At 43.8% G+C, this 23,810-nt stretch overlaps 2 protein-coding genes across 5 annotated transcripts in view; one reads left to right on the top strand and one right to left on the bottom strand.

The window, feature by feature from the left end:
* Positions 1 to 527: 527 nt before the first annotated feature.
* On the top strand, positions 528 to 11,669 carry bicc2 (bicaudal C homolog 2). Of its 2 annotated transcripts, none has more exons than XM_087171059.1 (19): positions 528 to 929; positions 2,069 to 2,115; positions 2,516 to 2,585; positions 2,737 to 2,816; positions 2,999 to 3,160; positions 3,267 to 3,320; positions 3,586 to 3,801; positions 3,914 to 4,165; positions 4,384 to 4,515; positions 4,812 to 5,001; positions 5,765 to 5,898; positions 6,006 to 6,214; positions 6,781 to 6,886; positions 7,484 to 7,523; positions 9,168 to 9,337; positions 10,114 to 10,333; positions 10,434 to 10,591; positions 10,817 to 10,916; positions 11,031 to 11,669. In XM_087171059.1, the coding sequence occupies exons 1-19, from the start codon at positions 650 to 652 to the stop codon at positions 11,159 to 11,161; spliced, it is 2,751 nt and encodes a 916-aa protein (XP_087027185.1). In that variant the 5' UTR covers positions 528 to 649; the 3' UTR covers positions 11,162 to 11,669. The 2 variants fall into 2 exon arrangements, with proteins under 2 accessions (XP_087027185.1, XP_023251828.1); XM_023396060.2 differs by having other exon boundaries at positions 547 to 929; positions 9,168 to 9,331.
* Positions 11,670 to 15,419: 3,750 nt separating this feature from the next.
* Positions 15,420 to 23,810, bottom strand: part of spock1 (SPARC (osteonectin), cwcv and kazal like domains proteoglycan 1) — an 88,193-nt gene continuing 79,802 nt past the window's right edge. For all 3 annotated transcript variants that reach the window (XM_087171061.1, XM_087171063.1, XM_087171062.1), the window contains 5 exons: positions 20,998 to 21,117; positions 20,403 to 20,624; positions 19,215 to 19,277; positions 18,428 to 18,565; positions 15,420 to 16,858 (listed from right to left, as the gene is read on the bottom strand). In XM_087171061.1, the coding sequence (XP_087027187.1) occupies positions 16,662 to 16,858; positions 18,428 to 18,565; positions 19,215 to 19,277; positions 20,403 to 20,624; positions 20,998 to 21,117 (740 nt within the window). In that variant the 3' untranslated portion in view covers positions 15,420 to 16,661. The remainder of the gene's footprint in view (positions 16,859 to 18,427; positions 18,566 to 19,214; positions 19,278 to 20,402; positions 20,625 to 20,997; positions 21,118 to 23,810) is intronic.

The raw sequence follows: 23,810 nt of genomic DNA, 5'->3' as shown, positions 1-23,810 counted from the left end.
CCCCTCCACTCCCCTTCACCCCGACCTCTGGAATCTCAAGCCCTTGTAGGTCTCATTCAGAGGAAGGGGAGGGAGGGCAAACATGGATGGACGTGCAGTGGAACCCAACTGGATGACCCGTTTATTTTGTTAGCTGTGTGTGCTGGTTTGAGGGTGGTTTGCAGGATGTGTGTGTGTGTGTGTGTGTGTGTGTGTGTGTGTGTGTGTGTGGGTGAGATGTGTATCTTGTCTTATCATAGGCCTTGACTATCTAGCCACATAATCTGTGGACGTTGAACTGAGGATTACAGAGGATTTGTTCAGAGCTGAGTGAGCCTCAGTTGAAGTTTTAGATTTTGTTTGTCTGTCCGGAGCCCTTCAGATAGAGAAGACATGGCCTGTGTTGTAGTAAAGAAGTGACTTTCCTTCTGGGCGATTCAAGGCCATAGCAGCAAATCCTTCAAGCTTCAAACAGCTTGCAGGGAGAGAGAAAGAGTCAGATTTGTGTACTAAATTAAGTGAAGGGGGCGGGGGATTTAAAGAAAAGGCACAGGGGGGTGTTTCTTGCCCCTCTCCCCCCTTTTTTCTCTCCCTGCCGGTCTCCTTGGTCACACACATGCACACAAACTACTCGCACACACACAAACATTGACGAGGGCTCAGTCCTGCTATGGCCACCACCACCACCACCGAGGAGAGCTCTCCGGTCCTGGCCACTGTAGCACCCCAGCAGCCTGACTTGGAAACTAGCGTAGAACCCGGCTCAGCGGCAAAGCCTGAGCCCAGTGAGGCCCAATGTGACAGAGAGGAAAAAGAGGACGAGGAAGAGGAGGACGCAGGAGGAAGCTCTGTGCCGGTGCAGGAGAATGCAAGAGGTCAGAGTCTGGACCCGGAGTGGGTGGAGGAGAGGTTCAGGATTGACAGGAAGAAGCTGGAGAACATGTTGTATGGTGAGTGAGATGAGATGTTGAATGTTATATTACATGCACCTGAACTCCTTGGTTTTCCACTGGCACTGTTTTTTTTCAGAAACTTATTCTGTTGCTTACGCCAATGAAGGCCTCCCTGTGTTCTCCTCCTCACAGCCCTTGTTATCTACCTGACCCTGTGTGTCTGTCCTGGCCTGCAGCTGGCTGCTCCCTTGTTGTCACCATCAGTATAACTGCCATCCACTAAACTCCTGTTGCTGTATCATCATGATTTATGACCTGTAACAGCTTATGCATTCAGGAGTCTTTTTAGCTATTATCATTCCTGTCTGGGAAGCAGAGGTAACTGCCTCTGTTAGTTATCACTGCTTGGCAGGTTTATGACAAATGCCTCCCCTGTGTTACTGGGGAAACTCTTTCTGACAGTGTGCTACTGCTGCAGATAGAGGCTGATGTTTGTCTGTTTGTCCTCACATGGGCCCTTGATGGGAAAGCGCTCGAGCAGGTTCAGCTCTGATAACCGTGGGTCGTTTTAATGTGTGTGCAGCTGGGACTGTGCTATTGTGGCTGTTTGAGCAGCCTCTGTCAGGCAGTAAATATTGTATCTGTATCCGTCACACTGCACTTGAGATGTCACTCTGATGAGCTGAGGATCTCTTTGTTTTTTTTGTTTTTTTTTGTACATTGCTTGTTGATTACTGGAGTTGTTATTTCATTTTTTGGTCAAGTGGGAGGTCTTTGCGTCAGCAAATGCCATCGATGTGATTAGCTGTCTCTAGGTTAATTTGTGGTTGCCCCCCACCCAACCACCACCTTCTCTCTCCACCCCATACTGTTCTCTTCCCATTCCTCAGCTCTGGCCAGCGTAACCCATAGTGATGAGGGGGGTAAGGGCGTTCCTGGGCTCCCCCCGTACCCTGTAAATGTCACTGTGGAGCGATGGCCTTTTAAAATTGTTTATGTTCCAGGCAACCTCTTGTTCCAGTCCCTTAGCAAATTTCAGCCAAGTAAACATTTAAATGTTTACTGCACATATGCTTGATGTTGAACGTTATTGTGCTGTAAACAGAAGAGTATGGTGTTTTGACCAGCACAATGAGACAAATCACACTGTTTATCTTTATCTATATCTTCTTGTTTGCTTGCGCTGTGTCTTTCAGCTCCGAAGCGTGGCGATGCTGAGACAGGCGAGGAGTTTTTTGAGAGAGTAAGTAAAACTCCACACTTGGAAACATTTTATTCATAAATGATGAAATAACAAAGAGACTTCAGCTAGGTTCCTCTGTGACAGCCACCTGTAATCATCAGAGCAGAAAGCCTCCTGGTTAAATGTAGCTTAGAGTTCAGCGAGAGCATCCGTCACATTTGTTCCATACTCTGCATCCGGTGATTACTGGTTTCATGGAGGTGATGATTGCAGCCTTTGAAATGCAAATGAGGCTTTGTATTCTTAGATGAGCAGATCTGTTGTGTCTGGATGTGTGTGTCCCGACTGTGTGTGTGTGTGTGTGTGTGTGTGTGTGTGTGTGTGTGTGCGTATCTTTGTTGCATACAATGACGGCTCCGTTTTTCTTTCTCACTCTCTCCTATTGTTTGTGCTTCCACAGGTGATGAGAGAAACTAACACTCAGGTGAAATGGCCATCCAAGCTGAAGATTGGAGCAAAGTCAAAGAAAGGTGACAAACCCTCGATATGTCAGGCACATGCCATATCAGTGTTTGTTTTTTTCTCTTTTATTCTTCCCACAAATGAATTCATTTGCTGTTAAATACAGTAAATCAGCCCTTTGGGACTTTACAGTTAAACTGAGCTTTTATTTTCATCCAGATCCACATGTTAAGGTGGAGGGGAAGAGAGACAATGTTTTGGAAGCCAAAAAGAAGATACTAGAAGTGCTGGAAACCAGGGTGAGGGGTTGTGCCATTTGTCTGGACAGTCAGTAATGTACAGATGCAGACATACTTGTACATCTTTACAACATTTTTACTGGTTCACCGCAAATAAGTTATTTCAGAAATCACTTTGTTTGAATGTAAAAGTAGCTTTTAATCTGCACAAATGACACCAAATCTGTTTATATAAAATCCAGGTGAACAAGGTGACTCTAAAGATGGACGTGGCCTACACAGAGCACTCCCACGTTATTGGGAAAGGTGGTGGAAACATAAAAAAAGTGATGGAGGTAACATCCTGTCACATCCATTTCCCTGACTCCAACCGCCACAGTGCTACGGGAGATAAAAGCAATCAGGTAACCATCTCTGAAGTGGCATTTTAATGTGCCACCGACTGCTGCTTTGAGGAGAAACTGAAAACAACTTCATTTAAATGTCATTTATTTTTTCCACTCCTACCAGGTCTCCATAGCTGGTCCCATAGAGGGAGTGGAGGAAGCTAGGAGGAAGATAAGAGTAAGTGGTCAATATGTAATCTGAGGAGAGACAACCCAATATATATTTTTATTTGTCTCAAAACTCAGAATCTTCACTGCTGTCAGACACAGAGATCAATAGAATGATTAATAGCATGACTGACACAAAGAAGACAGGTATATTTGTCAAAAAGCCTCTGCCTGTCTTTGTCTTTCACATCTCTTCATTTGCCCCGCCCCTCTGTCTCTCTGTTTCTTCTCCATCTCATGCTCTTTCTTTTGTTGTCCGCACGATCTTGTGCTAGGACCTGCAGCCGCTGTCCTTGACCTTTGACCTCCCAGTGAGTCTGGTCCCCCAGGCTCTACCAGATGCAGGCTCCCCGCTCATCCAGCAGGTAGTGCAGACTTTGGGGGTCAGTGTGAACTTCAGGGCCGTGCCAGCCCAACCTCAGGCTCAGCCCCCCTTTTACGGAAGCTGTTGCACCGTCTGGGGCCTGCAGGGCAACGCAGCTGCTGTCAAGGTTAGCATCAAACATTTTAGAGAGAAACTGAATCCAGTTGATGCACATTTGAATACAATGTACCTACTATACTGTATATCATGTTATGTATGTACATACCATCACCTGACAGAAGGCCACTTGCATCCTAATGGACCTGCTGCTGGGGTCAGAGGTCACAGGAGGTATAGTGAGCAGCCAGCTGGATGTGACATCCCAGCAGCATCTGTTCCTGTTGGGTCAGAACGGAGCTCACTTCCTGAGCGTCATGCACCAGACCCAGACCCAGATCATCTTACCAGACCTCAGTGCTCCTCAGAGCCCTCCCTCGCTGCTCATCCAGGGCAGCCCTGACGGCGTGTGTCTGGCTCGGCAGCAGCTCATGGTACAGTGGGGCGTTCTTTTTGTTTAGGCAGAATTATAATAAAGAACGTTGTTGAGAGTTTGCAGGTGCACGTGTTCCTGTTTGCCTGCATGTCAAGATGTATTTTTTGCTCTTGTTTCTCTGCCCTTGTGTTTCTATAATTTACAGTATGATCTACAACATGTTTTGTTGCTGATATAATAACAAAAGTTTTCTTCATCTGTTGTGTGCACGTGTAGGACTGTTTGCCTGTGTGCTTGATGTTTGACATGCGTGAAGATGGAGAGGCAGATCCCTGTAAACTGGCTCAGATAATGCAAAACCTGGGAGTCTTCATTAGTATCAAGCCCAAAGTAAAGCAGACCAGCAAGGTACAGTTTTACCCACGTAGCGTTGCTGCTTTCTCATTGTCTCAGTCACCATCTGAATAGAGGTAGTCATTTTGTTGTTTTGTTAGCTACCAGTCCAATCTTTTAAAATTGATTCTCAATGTAGAGCTACACTATAGAGTTTGTCATTGCTTATTTCATATGCACTTGATTAAATAAGAAATGTCTGCTGAAATATTTCTTGAATATTCACTTTGATTTCTTATGTAAAACCACTTTCCCCTGCTGTTGTGAGTTGAATTCTGATGTACAACTCTGTGTTGGTGTGTATTTGTCAGTCAGTGGTGGTGAAGGGTCTGGAAAGGAACATCTCCTGTCTTTATGAAGCCCGCCGACTGCTCCTGGGGCTCGATTCCTGTGAGATTGCCAAGGTAATTGAGGTGACCCCTGACCCCATGCTAGTCGGCAGCGGGCTGACCAATTATTGGCTCAACATGTTGCTGCAGCAACTTCGTCTGTCGGAGCAAGGTGAGGATTCACACACATGCATGTATCTGTGTAGGTGTGTTTCCATTCAAATGTCATGGCAATTGGAAAGACAGTATTTTATGCTTAGAATTTTAAAGTTTTGGTCAAAAAAGACATTGTAGCTGACAGTACACTGTTGCCCTGCCAGATGAAGGAGCTGAAACACACACACTGCACCAGATTTTATTTGGATTATGTCACTTTTCCACAACAAAGTTACAGCATGAGAAACATTTGAAAGATGTTACATTCACATTAACATCTTGGTTTGGCAAAAGGAAAAAAATAACTTAATCTACATTAATGTGAGCATCCTGAGACAACGGCAAACAAACAGCAATTTTAACTTTCCTGTCAGTAAAGGTCCCTCATGATGTTTTACTTCTGTGTGGTGGTTTGATCCAGCACTATTTTTGGATGTTGGGTTATCTGGTGAGTGAGACATGGAGACAAGTGGGCGGTGTGAAGTACTCTCACATTGTATCAACACTGATGGAAATAGAAGAGAAGAAGCTGCAGAATCATGCTGACAACACAATTATAGATTCAGTTTCCATCACTGTCTCGTTCAATTTCTGTTTATCGGTATGGCAACATTTCTACATATCTCAGCTGATAATTTTTGTAAATCTTTACGTGTCCTTTTTTTAAAAAAATTCTTGCATTTTTATTCAGGCTGTCTTTTATGCACACATTTAAAATATGCAGAAAAACAGGTGTGTGGGAATATATATTATCATCATGTGCCCTTCATTTTGATTAGGCCCTGGGCCTGATCATGCTCCAGACATGCTGACTGGTACCAAGCACCGCCCCTCACTTCCACCAGGCCTCACCACCTCCACTGATGAGGGGAGGACAGGACTGAAGGGAACAGACAGCCGGCCACTGGAGAAGGTATGTGTAGTGTTCACAGTCCAGCTGTTATGAGCACACGATAAATCCTGCCTGACAGATAAACCTCTACGAAAACCAAAAGCACTGTATCCTCTCCTTCTCCTCAGATCCTAGAAAATGAGGACCAGTCTGGCCAATCAGAGGATGAGAGCGCTAAGATCGTGGTGATTTCATCATCTGAGTTTTGTGATGCAGTAAACAACAACATCTGCAGGTTGGGATTGATGGGTCGCAGGGGGAGTCTCCAGGGTCCCGAAATTGCCAAGGTCTTTGGCCAGGGCAGACGACATTCAACAGGGCAGGCGTTGACCTACAGGTGAACATTCATAGATGTAGGGGATTGTGTTGCCCTACTGAGTGCTTACCCTAATGTCAACCTGAGTATTATTCCAACCTGAACCAAAAAAATCAAGTATCATAACCTAAAAATAAGTGATTAACCTTCTGGAGACTCAGGGTTTGTCCCCAGATGGAAGGTGAGTCTTCAAAATGACTGTGAGCAACGCCCTACAGCGTGATAAATACACACGTGCGCACACACACACACACACACACACACACACACACACACACACACACACACTGACTCTCTGAGTAACTTATTCTGTCCCTTTATGATTCTCAGGATAATATAAAAAAAAGTTTTCAAGGCTGCAGCTCTGCCTTCATACAATACATAATCATATAGCATTTTGACACTGAAATCCTCCCATAATATCACTGTTGTTGCTCCGGGGAGAAAAAGAGTCGACTAGCTCACAAATGTTGCACACAGCCATCACAGTTTAACCTAACCTTGTGTGTGTGTGTGTGTGTGTGTGTGTATGTGTGTGTGTGTGTGTGTGTGTGTGCACATGCATGTGTCTGTTCTGAATGTGCCAGATTGCTGAATGCAGAGATTGAGGGAGGGAGGAATGAGCGGAGGAACAGCCTGAGGAGAGACGTGATGCTGGCTCAGGATGTTCGCGCTGACTCATCCAAGGCTGAGGTGAGGAAAAACAGGAATCACAGGTCTCTTTTTTCCCCAGTATTCTCACAAAATCATACACTGCATCTATGAAGAACCTTATTTGTCTACAACTTATCCTCAGTAGACAGACGATTAAATCTCTGTGACCCTCTGAAAGACCTGATGAAGATGACACTGAAGGTGTAATAGTGTTCTAGAGATAATTACTAGAGGGACAAAAGGTATGAGTGAGAGAGAGTGGAGACAAGATTAACTCCTTATCATCTCAAGCCAGCTGTAGATGACAAAATAGATTGAAAACAGCAAGGAACATTTTATTTGTGGTGTTATCTAACCTGCTGATTTGCACATCCCTGACCTCAGTAAGATTTGATTCTGAGAATCGATTTTTGTGTTTGTTTGCTTCCCCTCTTATTTGTCATCTCTCCCTCTCAAAGGTTACTGCACAGAGGATTAACAAGTTTACCGCCACAGCAGCAGGAAATGTTGTTTTATGCAAGTGTTTGCTCCTGCTGTAAATTAGGTTCCCCCTGCCTCTCCTCAGCAACCAGAGAAAAAAAATAATTCAATTTCATTCATTATTTACCTACTCTATTTCCTGTTTGTGCTTTGTAGGATTATGACTATGAGAAGAAGAAACTACTGGCAACCAGAGGTTAGTGCTCCTTCATGTTTAATATTTCTTCCTGTTGTACTGTGGTTTCAGGAGCTCTGCACAGCTTTCTGCAGCAACAATTAAGCACTGCTACGCAACTATTTCTGTTTTTATTGATATATAGTTGTTTTATACTTCAGATAGATATATTCAAACCCATTTTGCAAGCGAATTTGGCACAAATTAATTGCTGTTTTCATCCACCTTTTTACACACCCAGTTGTTGTCTTGGGAGCGTAGGAGAGCACAGATTGGAAAACTACTTTATATCTCCTCAAACAACACTAGATCAAAGAAAGTACCCGTTTTGGTAATATTCTTGTTAAAATAGTGATTTAATGTCATATGATTGGGCAGGATGAAGTAGCCTTTTTGGTTTATTCAAGTATGTTTTAGAGGCAACACATTAATATCCTGAGCAGAGGCAGGGGTTTGATAGAGGGGGGCCATTTCAGTGCTGCTCACTGCCAAGACAACTGATGAAGGGGACCTGTTTATGGGCTGCACTGTGCCAAAGTTATAATAGAGTAGCACTGGCACTCCCACTTAATTCACACGGGGCAGAACACAATGCAGACAACGCACACATGTATCCAGACAGCTGTGTGTGTGCACACATGCACGGACACACACAAACACGCAGGAAGCACCACCTCATCCATCATGCAGAATGAGAGATACTGGGAAGATCTGCAGCCAAATGGTACTAAACTCCCTCAGTGTTGCTTTATGGGATTATGAATTAGCAGTTTGAATGGGCCATCTGCCTCGCAGTCATTAAGACACCCATATGCCAGTATATGAATGGGACATTTACTCAAAACACAAACACACACACTTGCACACAAATGACAAACCCACCAGTTATAATCCTGTTGATATCGCACTCTTTGTCGAGTGCTGGTACAATATTTTATCACACATTCACACATGGAACCGGTTTTGTTGCCAGAGGAGGCCCAGGGTCACTTGTTTGTCATATGAGTGTGTGTGTGTCTGTCTCAGTCTCAGCAATTTGAGCTTTATTAATCGTGCCACATGCTGGCAGGAAGAAGCTCTGTTTGAGATGCATTATTTAACACCTGAACCCAGCTTGTTCAATTCAGAACATCACAGAAGACGAGGAAAACCTGTAGTGCCTTTTCATGATGGACAGACAGGAGGCGTGAGCATATTTGAATGCTACAGAGAGAATCAATGTGAATTTGAAATCACTGTACCGAGTGGATATTTCTGTCTGGAAGTGTGATTTACACATGTGTGCGCTTTCAAATCTTTCTCCTTCAAGCTGCTATAATCAATACTTTTACAAGTGATTATGTTTCTGTGAAAGGCATCATTGGTAACGACAGTACCACAGACATTATCACCAGCTCTGCAGTTCCCATCAGCTCTGCAGATATTTCCCTCAGGAGTTGGTGGAGAGCAAAACAGGATTAAAAGAAAAGTGAATATTGAACTTACATTTGTCAGGCTAATGTTGCTCTTATCCACTAAATATTTAATCAGTCACAGTTTTGTCATGTCAGTTTTAACACAATATTATGCAGATAATATATCAGTTGCACTCCAGTTGGCCTAAAAAGTAATTAAGGCAGGTTTAAGCTTGTGTTTTACCTCCGTCTGCTGTGCATGTTATGTCAGCCATGCAGAGGAAGCCTGTGGTCACTGAGGTCCGGACCCCCACAGACACCTGGAGTGGCCTCGGCTTTTCCAAGTCCATGCCAGCCGAGGCTGTAAAAGAGCTGCGCAACATCAGCCGCCGCAGCTACAAACCGTACCTGAGCACCGGTGCCAGCCAGCAACAGGTACCAGTGAGTTTAATATGAACTTCAACTCTGCTTTAACACAAATTCATCTTTAGCTGGCTTGACGTACATACTTTTGCTAAATGTGCTGGATTCTTTTGAGCTGCCAAAGCTGTCTTTTGTTGCAGTGTGGTGAAACAGGCACCCCCATTGTGGCACCACTAACACAGTCTCATTTATTGGTATTGCCCTCTAACAGTTTGAAGCATTTATCTCACTGCGTAGTAAGTACCGCCAATTTGTATGCTCGATTTCCTGGGGTCTGATAGCATCGCCTTGGTCAACACAGCCACTCCTGGGCAACCTGTTTACCTGAGCCTGTTTCAGCTCATCTCCCTGGCTTCCTCCTGAACGGCTGCTCACTGACTGCTCAGTCTCCAGTGATGGAAAGGGGACTCATTTAGATTAATCAGAGCAAGAGGCTTTTCTCGAACAAGTTCAATTTTCTGTTGAGACCCTGGAAGCTTTGAGGAAGCATTCGCTACGCTCACTGCATTGATAATTCGAGAGAGTACTCTTATCACAGGTCAGTCAACAGACTAGTTTAGATAAATGATTAATAGCTTCTCTGATTAAATCTTTTGACCTGTGGGTATTATGTCCACTGAAACCTTCAGCACGAAAGAGAATTTTTAATTGCTTAACGATGTTTGTCTCATGACCTCTGGCAAAGACAGATGAAAGAAGGGGATAGTGAGTGACAGAAGTGCAACGTTCTGCTGTTTGTGTGACACTAACTCCAATCAATATTTAATGGCGTCTCAATTTCTCTCTCTTTCTAGTCATGGGCTGCTCCAACAGGGAAGATGTGTAACGGGAGCGACTCAGAGAACTGGCGGGACAGACGTGGCTCTACATCTTCAACACTGCCTATCTCTTCCTCTTCCTCCTCCTCCTCCGCTTCATCTTCCCCCTCCTCACCTCCCTCTACTCTCTCCTCTTCCACCTCCTCCTTCCCTGCATTTGCATCATCGGTGAACAGAAACAGAAACGAAAAACCTTGTAAGTTGTTACACGCGTGCTTTTTGGGGTGGGGCTGGCGGGTGTCACTTTCTCATGTCCACATGTCCTTCTCCACTGACCTTTGACCTTTGATGTCTAGCGGAGAGCTTCAGCAGCTACTTTGAGGGCGTGTGTTCATCGAGGAGGGCGTCTACCTGCAGCCAGCGGAGCCCATCCCCCCAAATGACCGACGACCTACCTGAGCTGCTCAGTCAACTTGGCCTAATCAAGTACATTGATGTGTTTGAGCAACAAGAGGTAAATGCATGCAGAGAGTTGCAAGCAATCATTTTCTGAGTGTTATAAAAAAAAACTTATTAGAGTGTGGGAATACATTTTCATCATCACTTCCACATGCAACATGCTGGTTTTGCTTACCACAGAGCTCCAAACACACAAACAAGCACACTCTTGTCTCCTAGCCAAATGCGTTATACATTATGAATGAGCATCATGATGCAATTGCTATCTGTACTCATCCAGATTGACTACCAGACATTCCTCACTCTGTCTGATGAAGATCTGAAGGAAGTGGGTGTTTCCACCTTTGGAGCCAGACGCAAGATGTTACTGGCAATCTCAGGTGAGAATCTGATGTCCTAGCTTGAATTCATATCTGCTTTTCCATCTGTTTAGGTGGAAGGTGTCGCTCGCCTCCTCTTGTGAGAATGATTAACATGTTTGTTTTTTAATCCAGACCTGAACAAGAGCAAGAGGAGGCTCTCGGATACACCTGCTGTGAAGCCTGGATACCTGGAGGGCGGTGCTAGTGGTCGACTGCCACGAATCGTGGATCTAGAAGTTGCTGCTCAGAGTAACCGCTGGTGAGAGGAAACACCAACCAGCTCTGAGCTCTATCTGAGCAGCATGGAGCTATTAAACATCTAAAAGTATGCAAAGATGCTGTTGCCAGTGCAAGGTATCTGCTAATTATTTTCTATAAATGATTAAGCATGAAATTGCCTGGGAGAGCAGCAAACATTATGTGAACGTTTAAATGCAGTGCCTTTCATCTACAGCCATACCCCAAAGCTTTTTTTTTATATATAAAAAATCAAGACAAGGAGGTCTTTTCTTCCAATCCTCTGATTCTGCAAGAAACTATATGAAACACAAATGTACATGTGAAGATGCTGATTGTATTTCTCTTTTAGGGCATCTTTTATTGTTATAAAGTGCCTTCCTTATGTAAACTGCAAACGTCCTTATTTCTGTGCTTTGACCATGTTAACCACTACATTTATGTAATTGTACATAGATATTTACAAAAGAAAATTACATTGCAATATGATAGAGATGTTAAAATAAAAATCTGCTGTCAAGGTTTATCCATCAACACCATATTGTTTGGGAATGTATTGTTTATTAGTGTTTACATGCGCAAAGAGAGACAGAAAAATGACAAGTGACATGCAAAAAATGGTCGATGGCCAAACACAGCAGTTATATGGGCTGTGCCTTAAACCCCGAGACGACACAGGGCATCCCTCAAGAATGTATTTTCACTTGCCATCAACTGAACGCTGGTGTCAGACCACCAGAGGGCACTGGTAACACACATTGTGTTTAAAAATTCAAATCACATTTGTGTTGCATGAAAAATAATAGCTTTGTTTCAGGAGGAAACATAGTGACAATAGCATTAGAGCTACAGATGGACAAGGTGGGGTTAGCTTTGAAATATACAGTGGCAACAATCCGATAATAATAAAATATAATTAGAAAACCTTTATAGGTAAATACATTTATTGGTGGGAAGGCAATGTGACATTCCTTTTTAATGTGGTTTGGTCTCGCCTGACTGCTCACCTGAAAGTTCCAATTTAATTTATCACTGTTGCCAGAAGTGAAGCCACTGGAACTGCTTATGAATTGTTTCCTGTTTAATTTATTTAGCAGAGGGCTACACCCTGCAATTTAGTGCTATCAGAAGAACCTCACTGACAGAATGTTAACGAGAACAGTATGATCTCTCTCTGAATTTGCAAATTTGGAATATCGCTGTCGGTTACCACATCCGAGCGTCAGATCCAAGAAAACCTCCACCGGGGGGCATGAGGGGGTCTGATCTGTTCAGACGCTCCAGAAGCTGGCTGGTGCAGTGGCAGTTACGCATGACAGAGAGTATGAGTGGAAGTGGTGGGCTGTTACAGATTAGGGAGAGATGATCCCTACTTATTACAATGTCTCTGCCAATTACATAGACAGGCTTTAGACCAGTGATCCTCAAATCTGGTCCTCGGGCCCTGGAGCAGTGCTGGATTTCTATTCTGTCAGGTAGTTAATTGCAGTCCCCTATGGTCGCAGGTCTAAGTCGGGTCCTTGATCACACAGCTAGAATGCAAGCTACCTGGAAGAACCAGCAGTGCTCTGGACCCTGAGGACTTTGGAGAGCCACTTGGACTTTTCACCTGCTGAAGTGGCAATCTTGGCACATGGCCTAGTTACATGGTGGGTGTGCAAAACGACACTGAGCAGACTCCACCTGCAGCCTGTTCTTCCTCTTAAACTGCTCAATATAAAGAAGATGCAGTACAAGTTAGAGCTTTATAGTATAGGATATGGATTTGATCTGATCATGGTGGGGTTTGTAGCTATTTCTTCTAACACATTACACTGTATCTCTTGTTTAGTCCACATGAAAGCAACCCAGATATAACATGAATTATTAATAGAAATATAGACTACCACATGGCTAATTGGTGGACAACATATAAAGAAACCAGAAACAACTTCATTAACCACCATGATGAAGGAAGGATAACTTAAAACATTTGCTGCATTAAGCATGGTGCTAGATCTACAGTAAATATTCCACTGAAACTCACACAGTTCTGTACGTCACTGTGCATGTGTTCTCAAAGGTAAAGACTGTATGATACCAATGATCAGAATTAAAGGTAGAACACTAATAACTAACTAAATAATAACCCACATATCAACAGCTCATGTTAAATGACAACCTACATCAAACCCCCCACCCCCCCAAAAAAGACCAACATTTGCTTAAAGCCCCCATGCTTGTAACCAATCCCTAGGTCCCACAGAGACCCCAGAACAATGGGAGTATCCACCTGACATGGAACCCATCTGTGGATAATCAAAAAGCAGGCAATAGAGAATTGAAAAAGAGAAACAGAGTGCCCTGGGGATAAAACACAACCATGCATCTCCCTCACTGAGATGAAGATGGAACTCACTCCAGGAGAGTGAGTGGGAGTGCGGAAGGGAAAAGAAACAATAATGAGACTGTGTGTGTGTGTGTGTGTGTGTGTGTGTGTGTGTATGTGTGTGTGTGTGTGTGTGTGTGTGTGTGTGATGACGAGGGTTGAAAGTGGGCGCTGGTGTGTAATAGATGTGTCTTGTGGTTAGGAGTGTGAATACTTTGTGCTTGTGATTAGTTGAACATATCCACCTTATTCCTTGCCCATAAAACCTTGCTTGAATAATGAACATGATTGGTTATTCATTTAACTGAACCGGCATCTGCAAGAGCTGGGAGTAGGCTACAGGTGTCTTCCCAAGAGGTTTGGGGGAGTAAATGATGTGGGAAGACCCCGTGTCACAGCTCTACTTCCTATTACTGAAGGATGGGAGGACGAACTGAAGTAGTGGCCTTAGAGCGTATTTATCCACTTCTGATTCTGTTGCTACTGACGCAATGAAGCAATCACGCATCCACATCAGTAGGTTAATGCTAAGCTTACTTAGTTTGTTATTGCTATCACTTCTTCAGGTCATTCTCCTGTTTCTCAGTAGTAGAAGGCAGAGGAATGAACACTCATTCCTGTTACAGAAAAAAAAGGTTTGACATTTTAGGAAAGCTTAATCACTGTCCTGCATCGTTAGATCAGAAGAATGATACCACTCTTATGTCTGTGCACAATATAACCTAAAGCTACTGCCAGAAGCAAGCCAGCTTATTGTAGCACAAATAGACCCGTGGTTATATAACGGAGACATGAGTGTATTTGTTGACTTTAGAAGTTATAGGAGGTTGATTTTTTTTCCCTTTAGACAGAGGTAGGCTAGCGGTGTCCTGCAATGTCCCGTCCTTGTGCCAAGACAAGTTAGACAGTTGCTGGCAACGGCTTCACATATACTGTACAGAGATCAGTGTTTTTTTTGTCATCTAACTCTCGATGGGAAAGAGAATAAGACTATTTCCCAAAATGTTGAAATGTAAGATGTGTTAGGCTGTGCTCCAACATCACTTATTTCCCAGAGGACACCTGTAGCATGCCGCTGAATCTTGAAGATTCTGGTTCAATGAGAGGAATAACCAAAAATTGCACGCATAATTCACATAAGGTATTATGGTGCTAAGAATAAGGTGGATACAATGCAGAAAAAAAGCAGCAGACACTGCTTGTGATGAAAGATGAACAAGTGAGACATTTTCTTTACAGCTTTTGTCATGTAGCCTCAGGACAGTAAAAGATGCTGCACTAGCCAGGGCCCCAGAATTGGGTGATTATACAGCCTCGACAGCTCCTGGCATAATTTGATGCACATAGTTAAGCCCATTGTCTATTGTATCTGACAGAGTGTGTTGTGAACTGCTGATTAGGCTGTTTCAAACCAGTAGATTCAGTTGTCCTGTTAGCCTCTGATTGTTGGTACAATGTGTTTTCAAAGTGCTGAGCGGGCTGTTTCAAGCCAATGAGGTCAGCTGTCCCATTAGCCAGTGATATTACAAAAACACTAATTAAGCTTTTATGTTCTTTTCTGTACCGCTCGCTTTGTGGTTCTCCTCTCTCAAAGGAAAGTGATAAGAGTATTTTCTGCTGCTACTATTTATGTCTGCTTCTAACTGGGGGAGCTGCTTTCTCAAGGTGGGAAAAGGTCAGAACTGATGAAGGGCTTTGATTGTTGTACTGCAGAGAAATCTGAGCTGCGGGAAAAAAAATAAAACCATAAAGCATGAAAACTCACATAAATGTGTTTGTGGTTTCAAAGTGAGAAAAATATGTTTTTTTTTCTTTTTTTTTATTTCATCATGGTTTGGTAAAATAATATAAAATATGTGAGGCTTGCGCTGTAAATTGTACATCAGGAGAACAACAGACACATGGACACAGACCTGTAAGGTTCAAAAGACACCCAAAGTGCCACTTTACTTAAATTTTCAAAGTTACAAATAAAAGTTCACTTAGTTGACATGGTGAAGATTTCAATTTCAAATCACTGAACATATCCGATGTTGGGAGGCAGAACAGAGCCTCTTCTCTGCTCCCCCGGCTTCATGTGTCCTCCCAGCTCAGGAGCAGCTTCTTCCTCTAGTGTCCATGCACAGTCAAACAGCCTGAGCAGCCCTACCGATCAATTAGTAAAAGAATAGCTGGCTGAGACGCCGCAGATTTGGACTGAAGGCCTTGCAGTTCGCTTTTCTACACTGCTATCGCTCTGCAATGCAACTTCCTACCTCCTGAGATTGGGAGAAGAACCAAAAAAGACACTAGACAGCATCAACATAGCAACAAAGTATTGTAGCAGCCAAATAGGCATCACTTTCTGTTTGAGATGCATAGAGCTAGACCTGGCCAAGTAAAATCTCTCTTTTACAGAAACACGATGAGAAACATGCAACAACAACGACAATACATCATTAATCTCATTGCTTCCTGGGCTTTCTGGGACATTCAAGATCAACGATTAAATAATTTACAATCCTCCATGAAATAACAGAGAGAGAGAGAGGGAGCATCTCAGAGCCTGGGCGCGTGGCGGTGATTTGTGGAAACATTGATGAACACTGGAAGGAGCCCGACGGTGGGACACAGACCATGAGAATGAACCACTGACTTAGATACGGGGAATGTAATCCCCATTCTGGCCTTCCTGGAGGAAACATATTTACATCCAATACATCAGCTAATGTATCTGGGCTCACAGACTGACCAGAGGCTCTGACATGGACATACAGAGATAGAGGAGGGACGGAATAAGTGAAAGGAGATAGAGGGAGTAGTAGAGAAAACAGAGAAGTGTCCATGGGAGAAGAGGTTAAAGATTGCAGGTTTGAGGGAAGGTGGAAGCAGAACGTGGACAGCTTGAGCAGAATCTAACTGGGGCTTGACAGTTGTTGTTGAAATCTAATAGGCTCTCTGTTTTCTGTCTGAGGAAACACTTGAAAAGGAAGAGGTTGGCGAGGTTCACTGAAGAGAGAGATTTGGATAAGGGACAGGGATTACAGGAGCAAGTTCTGGAGCCAAAAAATGGACTGCTGCCAAGGTAACTGGAGGAGGAGACATTGGAATGGCTTCAGATCTGTGCTGAGTTAACGGAGTTTCCTGGTCGGCTGATGGCAGAGTAAAATGAAGCGGAGCTACCAAACATAGCCGATCTCGTCATCCTTGTCGTCTTCCTCATCTTCGTCGTCCTCGATGGCTCCTCTTGGGTGGATCCGGCCCCGTCTCTTCTTCTGCCGGCTCCGGACGCTCTGCGATGGCTCCTCCTCCTGGTCGTCGAGGAGAATGACTGCACCGCCGCTGCCAAAATCCCCTGATGTCTCCTGGTCCTCGTCTGTGAGGAGGTGCACAAAAAGATAGACAAACAGACATGTTAGAAACACAGAGAGATCCCTGAGTAGCAGACTCTGCGTAGCATGTGATTTCACCTGCCATAACAGGTATCATTTTGGTAGTCACGCAGGTAAGTCAACTGTGGGACTGACCAGAATATACATTCTGTTTCTGAACAGCAGCACAAAAACAGAGACAAAAGTGTCGCCTCTCGATCCTCAACACAAACATATAGTCATGAGGTTGGTTCCAGGCTGGTTCGTGGCTGAGATCAGTTACACCAAGTTACAACTGCAAACATTATGGTAAAAAAGCGCTCTTTGACACAAATGTTGAATCTTGTGCAGCTACAGTGAGTCATTAACTCAGCTGCAGCTGCAAGCATTTTCTGAAAGAAATCCTTTGGTTTAAAATAGCCTATTTACACATGGCTACAAGTGTACTGTGATTGAATAGCCCTTAAGAGTGTTAAAACCAGTTTGGTGTCTGTGTGTTTAGACACAAGCTTGTGGAGTGCTTCTGTATTGTTGCCTGCTCGTTCTGCGCAGGGCCGAATGGAAGAAGTCCAAGCTACTCCAGCCCGAGGCCACTCAGCCAGAGTTAGACTTGAGCTTGTTAGACTAGAGACAAAGAGCTGCTGCTGTCAGTGTGTGTGTGTGTGTGTGTGTGTGTGTGTGTGTGTGTGCGCGTCTGGTGGCCAGAGAGAGAACTCATCAATATTGGAAGCTGCAATTACTGGCTTTGGACTGGACTGGCATTCGAGTGAGGCCTAATCTGTGACTGTGAGTTGGCTGTTTGATTGGTAATCAGTATGTCTGCCTGGATTCTTTCTTGCTAATTATTGTTCTTTTTTTTCCACTATGAAATCCCACTGCCATTGATTTGCAGCAAAGTGCCTCTATTGGCTTTTTGACCATTCCCTTTGAATTTCCACTGCTGGCTTGTTAACTACTTTTACATATCAAAGTGCTTAATTATATACATTCTTTGCCTAAATGCATCTTCACAGATGCCACCATCAGCTGCAGTTTAAGTGCTCAGTCACTGCCACAAATTCATATTTATAACAAATCTTCTGACTGTGCTTTCCGCTGACAAGTGTGACAGATCTTCATACTTGACTTGCAAGACAATGGAGTTTCATCAACACTACATGTGCTAAATATCTGAGGCATAGAGGATAGAATCAGACATATGAGTAATTGTGAACCAGCCAGACTGGCTCCGGAGGCATGCCTAATGTTATCTATTTCCTAAATGATCACTGATGGGTAGATACCGCTGAAGATAAAGAGAGACAGGGACAGAAACTAAGCAAAGAAACAGAACAAACTCGCAATTAAAGAGAGGCTCTGCTGTCTCTCTCGTCTGCAGCAGATTATAAAGGGAGAGACAAGACAGACTCACAGCAGTCCACCTGGATCAAAGCACTAATTCACAAAGACAGTTAGACAAATGGGAGCCAATAAAGACAGATACAACACAACCGAACCCCTTGTTTTGCTGAACTGAACTTGTGGGTGTTTGCATGTGTTGCTGTGGTGTGTGTGTGTGTGTGTTGTGGTCTTACCGCAGTTAGGGTTGCCTTGTTTTCTAGAGCCGGCGATCTCGTTGCCATATTTGTCCACACACCAACACTGGCCAGTGCTGCCATGACACTGGGTTGGTTTGAAGTAGCCCTCCTCAGTGCAACGAGGGATATAAGAGCCTATAGGAACAAAGGAGAGGGAGGGGAGGAAAAGAAGAGAGAAAGGAGGGATGAGAAAGACAAGGTTAGAGACAGGAAGTGATATGAATAGCGGGGAAGTATGGAGAACAACAAAGGCAAGGAGGTGAAATCTGATCCCTGCTCAGCAGAAGTTACATGTACGTGTCCTGCGGTTGCAACCAAAGTTCTTGTGTATTCACAGAGGGAGATCAACAATCAATTACTGCTGGGAAGGTTGCAGGACAACAACCATACATCCTGTTTAAGGGAAAGCAGTCACTTTCAATAAAACACACACATACACACACACACACACACACACACACACACACACACACACACACACACACACACACACACCTATTTTCTGTTACCTTCATTTGACCCAGCTCACGCTCATTCTTCAAGCCTTTCTGTTGTGAGCTGGAACAATGAACATTCTGCCGTAGGGGACAGGTGACGTGTGTTCAAAATGTCAGGATGTGCTTTATTCTACGTGTGTATTGCATGTTTAATGTCTACTAGAGTCAATTTACCACGTGAGTATTTGTATGTGTGTGTGTGTGTGTGTTCGTTAGCATCCAAGGTGGGCATGTTTGTTTCTTGAACAGGACTAAATGACCGACAGCTGTCAATCATCCATACTGACCTATGAGGCTCTTCCTTCGACTCTGATTCTGGATCCTGCTCTTCTCGGTTTGGCAAGGCAGTCCTGCAACCAGAGAACAAACGAAACAGTTAAGCCATTAAAAGTGCTTGCGACATCATTTAACAGAGAAAGGCTCTTTCTCTGTCTGACCATCTGCTTTACTTTATGGTTACTCCATCTTCTTACCCCCCCCCCCCCCCCCCCCCCCTCCTTTGGGGAGAAGGCTCTGTCCAAACATTTCCTGCAGATTTTCATTCAGTCTTTGCCTGAATCTATTCTCTAAATCCATCATTCCCTTAAAGCACTGCAGTCTTGGTTTTGCTTGCTTGATTTAGCCCATTAACTACCATTTGAGCATGCCGGACATCACTGCCGTCAGTTTCCCAAATCATGCAGCACCATTACCCTTAAAAGGAAAATGTAATTGTTTTACACCCCAGATTGAATTCTGGATATTATGATAAAATTTCTCCCGGCTCAGAGTTGATGAGTGAGATCTGGAGATGCAGTGATGTCACTACAGCACAGCTGTAGGAACATGACCCATCAGATGATCACACAGGCTGTAAACAGACGCCAAGATTTACACATATCCTCTATAACAAACAATCAGAGGTGGAGTTGAAGATGAGCACACCAGACATAAATGAATAATTCCTCACTGACTAGAAAAACTGGGTGTGGTAGCTACAGTAGGTCAGCGTAAAACTCATAAATCATATGCAAGATCTACTAACATTTAGAATTTAAAAAATGAGGTAACAGTTTTAAGGTTGTCTTTCATTTTCTCTTCCAAATATAGTAAGATTTATAGTTTGTTTACAGCCTGTTTGATCTTTTTACTGCCTGCTTTCACCCTGACGTCACCATGTCCCCTGATATCTGCTGTGAAGTTAGGTAGTAAAATGTCATCATAATAGATAGGAATAATGGCCAAAAACAGAGGAATAAAATCCACGCTGTAGCAAAACTTTTTCTTGAAGACAAATGTCCTGTTTTCGGGGCCATCAGTTTGTTTCCGGTAACAAAAACGTTACCTTTTTTTTTTTTGTGTGTGTGTGTGAAATGTGTACATTCCAGTAACCCTCAGTGATGTAGTATCACCTCATACTTCTTAACTCTTCTTCCCTGCTCCTATTTCCCACAATCACTGTGTTTGACCTCCATCCTCACCCCCTCCCCTCTCACCCTCAGGTTTCTGGAAGCAGTAACACCACTCGTTGTTCGACAGCTTGCTGTCCTTGAAGGAGTCACAGGAGTTGAAGAGGGGCTTCATGCACAGCTCATACTTGTCAAGGTAGATGGCGCTCAGCTCTGATTGGTCCAGCAGGAGGTCAAAGTTCATGTCTAGCTTGTTGAACATCCAGCCCAGCGAGTCCTTACAGATGGGCAAAATGCTGGTGTCAAAGTCTAGAGGAAGAAAGAGACAGAGAGACAAAAAAAAAAAAAAATAGAGAGAGAAAAAAAAAAAAATCAATGACGTGAATATTTCTGAAACTACAGAACATGACCACATCACTTTTCATTTCTATCTTTTTCAAGTAGCACACTGAGATTTTTTTTGTGTGTGTGTGCGTGTGTGTGTTATAGCAGAGCAGAGATGTGTTCAGACATGTTGACATTACAGAGAACAGAGCAGGGTCGCTGTCAACATCACTGCCAGCCCTCATGAGAGCTGAAAAGCATGGCTGTTCAACAGGAAAGAGCTGTACACACACACACAGACACACACACACACACACACACACACACACACACACACATTGTGGGGGGATGTACTCACGTCCAGTGGCAGAGTCAAAGCTGTCAGAGGATTTCAGATCTCTGTTGGCGTCGAGGTGGAGAACTCCAAACCAGTCCTTCAGTCTGGCAGCCAGACTGTGAAGCTCTGTGTCAGTGCAGGCTACACACACACACACACACACACACACAAACAAACACAAAATAATGAGAGACGAAGCTGTCAATCTACTGCTGTCATCAGAGAGAAAAAAAAAAAACAATTCCTTTCTTGCTCCTTATCAAACTTTCATTTCATTTCTGCTGTGTGCTTTTTCTATCTGTGTTCGTCCTTTTCTTTTTCTCGTCCAACTCTTCTCCTTGAGTAAACACAATGGAGTGATAACACATACTGAATTGTCAATATCTCTTGACAGTTACCAAAGGAACCCAATCTGACACACACAAACACACACACACACGCACGCACGTGCACACACATCCCTCTCTGTTTACTATTTAGTGCTGCTGCTCAGATGAATGGTTTATCTTTGTGTGGGGAACTACACACATGCACACGCACACACACACAGACACACACACACACACACACACACACACACACACAAAGCCAATGGACAAAGGTTTGTTTGAAATCCCAAATGTCATCTTGCCCTCAAAGGAAAAATAAACATGTCTTGCAGTGAGAGGCCACTTGATCGTTGCATTTAATCCATGGTGGAGATGAATCTGTGTTTGTGTTTTTATGCATGGTCACACTCCCCTGCGCATGTAAAAAAAAAAAAAAAAGAAAATGCTGATCCACATCCAACATTGTGAAGCAAGCTCATGCTGCTCTCCATGCAACTACCCAAAGACAGCACAAACAGAACAATAGATATCCCTAATTAAAAGTATAAACCAGCCTCTGTTGCTGCCTCACAAAGCCCTGGTTCCATCAGCCCTGTGGGACTGACAGGGTCTGTCGGCAATTCAAGCAGACCTCTGCCTCTGCCTGTCTCCCTCTGCGTCTCTGTCTGTCAATCTCCATCTTTCTTTCACTTTCCCTCCTGCATATGATTGACATATTTTTTTTCGCCCCATTCAGTTTCTTCTGAGAGCTTGATAATGTGCCTGAAGGACAAGAGCCATTCTCCACCACGTACCGAGGCTGCCAATCTAAGCCCTCCAGCTTTGTCGTGGGGGATACAAAATGCAGGAGGAGGCTGTTAACATTCCTGTGGCACTCCAGTTTCAAAATTGAGGCAATTTTCCTGCGAAACATGCAAAGGTTTTGAGTGTTCAAAGAGTCACGTCTAAATACAAATCACGAGGAATTTTGTCTGAGTTTTGACTTCTAATTCTTGGATATACTGCGAGAAATCACAGAAAAAAAAAAATTCTGCTATCACTCGCATGCAGATGCACTGAATCCTATACACACATCAGGCAGAGACAAATATCATCTCATCAAAGTCCCCTCTGTCACACATACTGTTATACACAGGTTTTTATTCTAATAGAGAGAACAGAACAGATTGGTCCCTGTGTGAAGACCCGGATCATATTTTGCTGTCAGTGGATAGAGACGTCTGCAGTTTGACATCAAAGGAGCATGTCACACACACACACACACACACACTTACGCATTTTAAGCAGGTATTTCCATTCTGGGCTGAGAGATGTCGTTATCTCTCTTATTAGAAGAGTTTCTGTTTTTGTTGAGTCATACTCTCCATGCTGTGGGTGAATCATATCCTGCATCCATGTACACACACACACACACACACACACACACACACACACACACACACACACACACACACACACACACACACAGTAGGCTACATACAGTATTCTATGGTTATAGTTTGGGATTGTGTCATTATGCAGCTGCTATAAAACCATGGACGCCCCCGGTAACAGACTGGAGCTGAGCACAGGACAAATAACATTTATCTGGCCAGGCGTCCATGTGACATTAACTGTGGAATCCCAAGGTGGTCTCTGTGTGTGTGTGTGTGTGTGTGTGTTTGTGTGTGTGTGTGTGTGTGTGTGTGTGTGTGTGTGTGTGTTTGTGTGTGCGAGCGTGCGTGCGTGTGCGATATAACCCTTCAGGACCAGATAGATAACATTTCAGACTGCTCCTCATTTCCACGGTCTGGAGCAGAGAAAGAGAGCAAAATACCAACAGCTAAACATTATCTGTCTTCACCTCCTAAATAAATATTCTCCCACAGGCAGAAGTAGATCTGTTGCATGTCGCACTTTTCTGAACACAAACCTCTGGGAGGTTTTATCCCTCAGTTCATTTATATGTCAATTCTTCATCCCTGCACTAAATTCTCCCTCCATTGTCTTCCTTTCTGTTCCCACTTATTGCCATTTCAGACACTCTCTGCTTTTCATGATTCTTTTGTTGGTTTCCTGCTCATTTCCCTTTATTACCTCTTCTTTCTCCTCTAACTGTCAATTTTCTGAGATTCAGCAAAGGCCACTTATCACACCTGGCTCTACCTAACTCAGTTTCTCTCTTAGACTTAGAAGACCACTTTGAAATGGCCTGCTCTCCTGTTTCTTTCTCTTACCTAAATTGCTTTGAGTGCTTGATTTTCCCAATCTCTCTCCTTGCATATCCCCCTACAGACCACAAAGATGTTCCTGTTTTTCCCTTTGATATCCACTCCCTCTGTTCTTCTCCTCGTTCCTCCACTTTTACTACTTTTGACTCCACTGCTCTCTCCATCTTTTCCTCTCAAGTCTCTTGGACTTTGCACTTCGGCCCACAATCAGTCTCGGTGGACCCCTCTTATCTCTTCTTCTCACTGCGACCCAAATTATCTCAGACAGCCCTGACACCGCTGCCTGTGTTAGGAC

This window comes from Seriola lalandi, unplaced genomic scaffold (assembly GCF_002814215.2).
Source record: "Seriola lalandi dorsalis isolate HSWRI2012SDOR001 ecotype SW California unplaced genomic scaffold, Sedor1 jcf7180002054973, whole genome shotgun sequence".
Lineage (NCBI taxonomy): Eukaryota > Metazoa > Chordata > Actinopteri > Carangiformes > Carangidae > Seriola > Seriola lalandi.
This window is presented reverse-complemented; position numbering and strand designations above follow the sequence as displayed.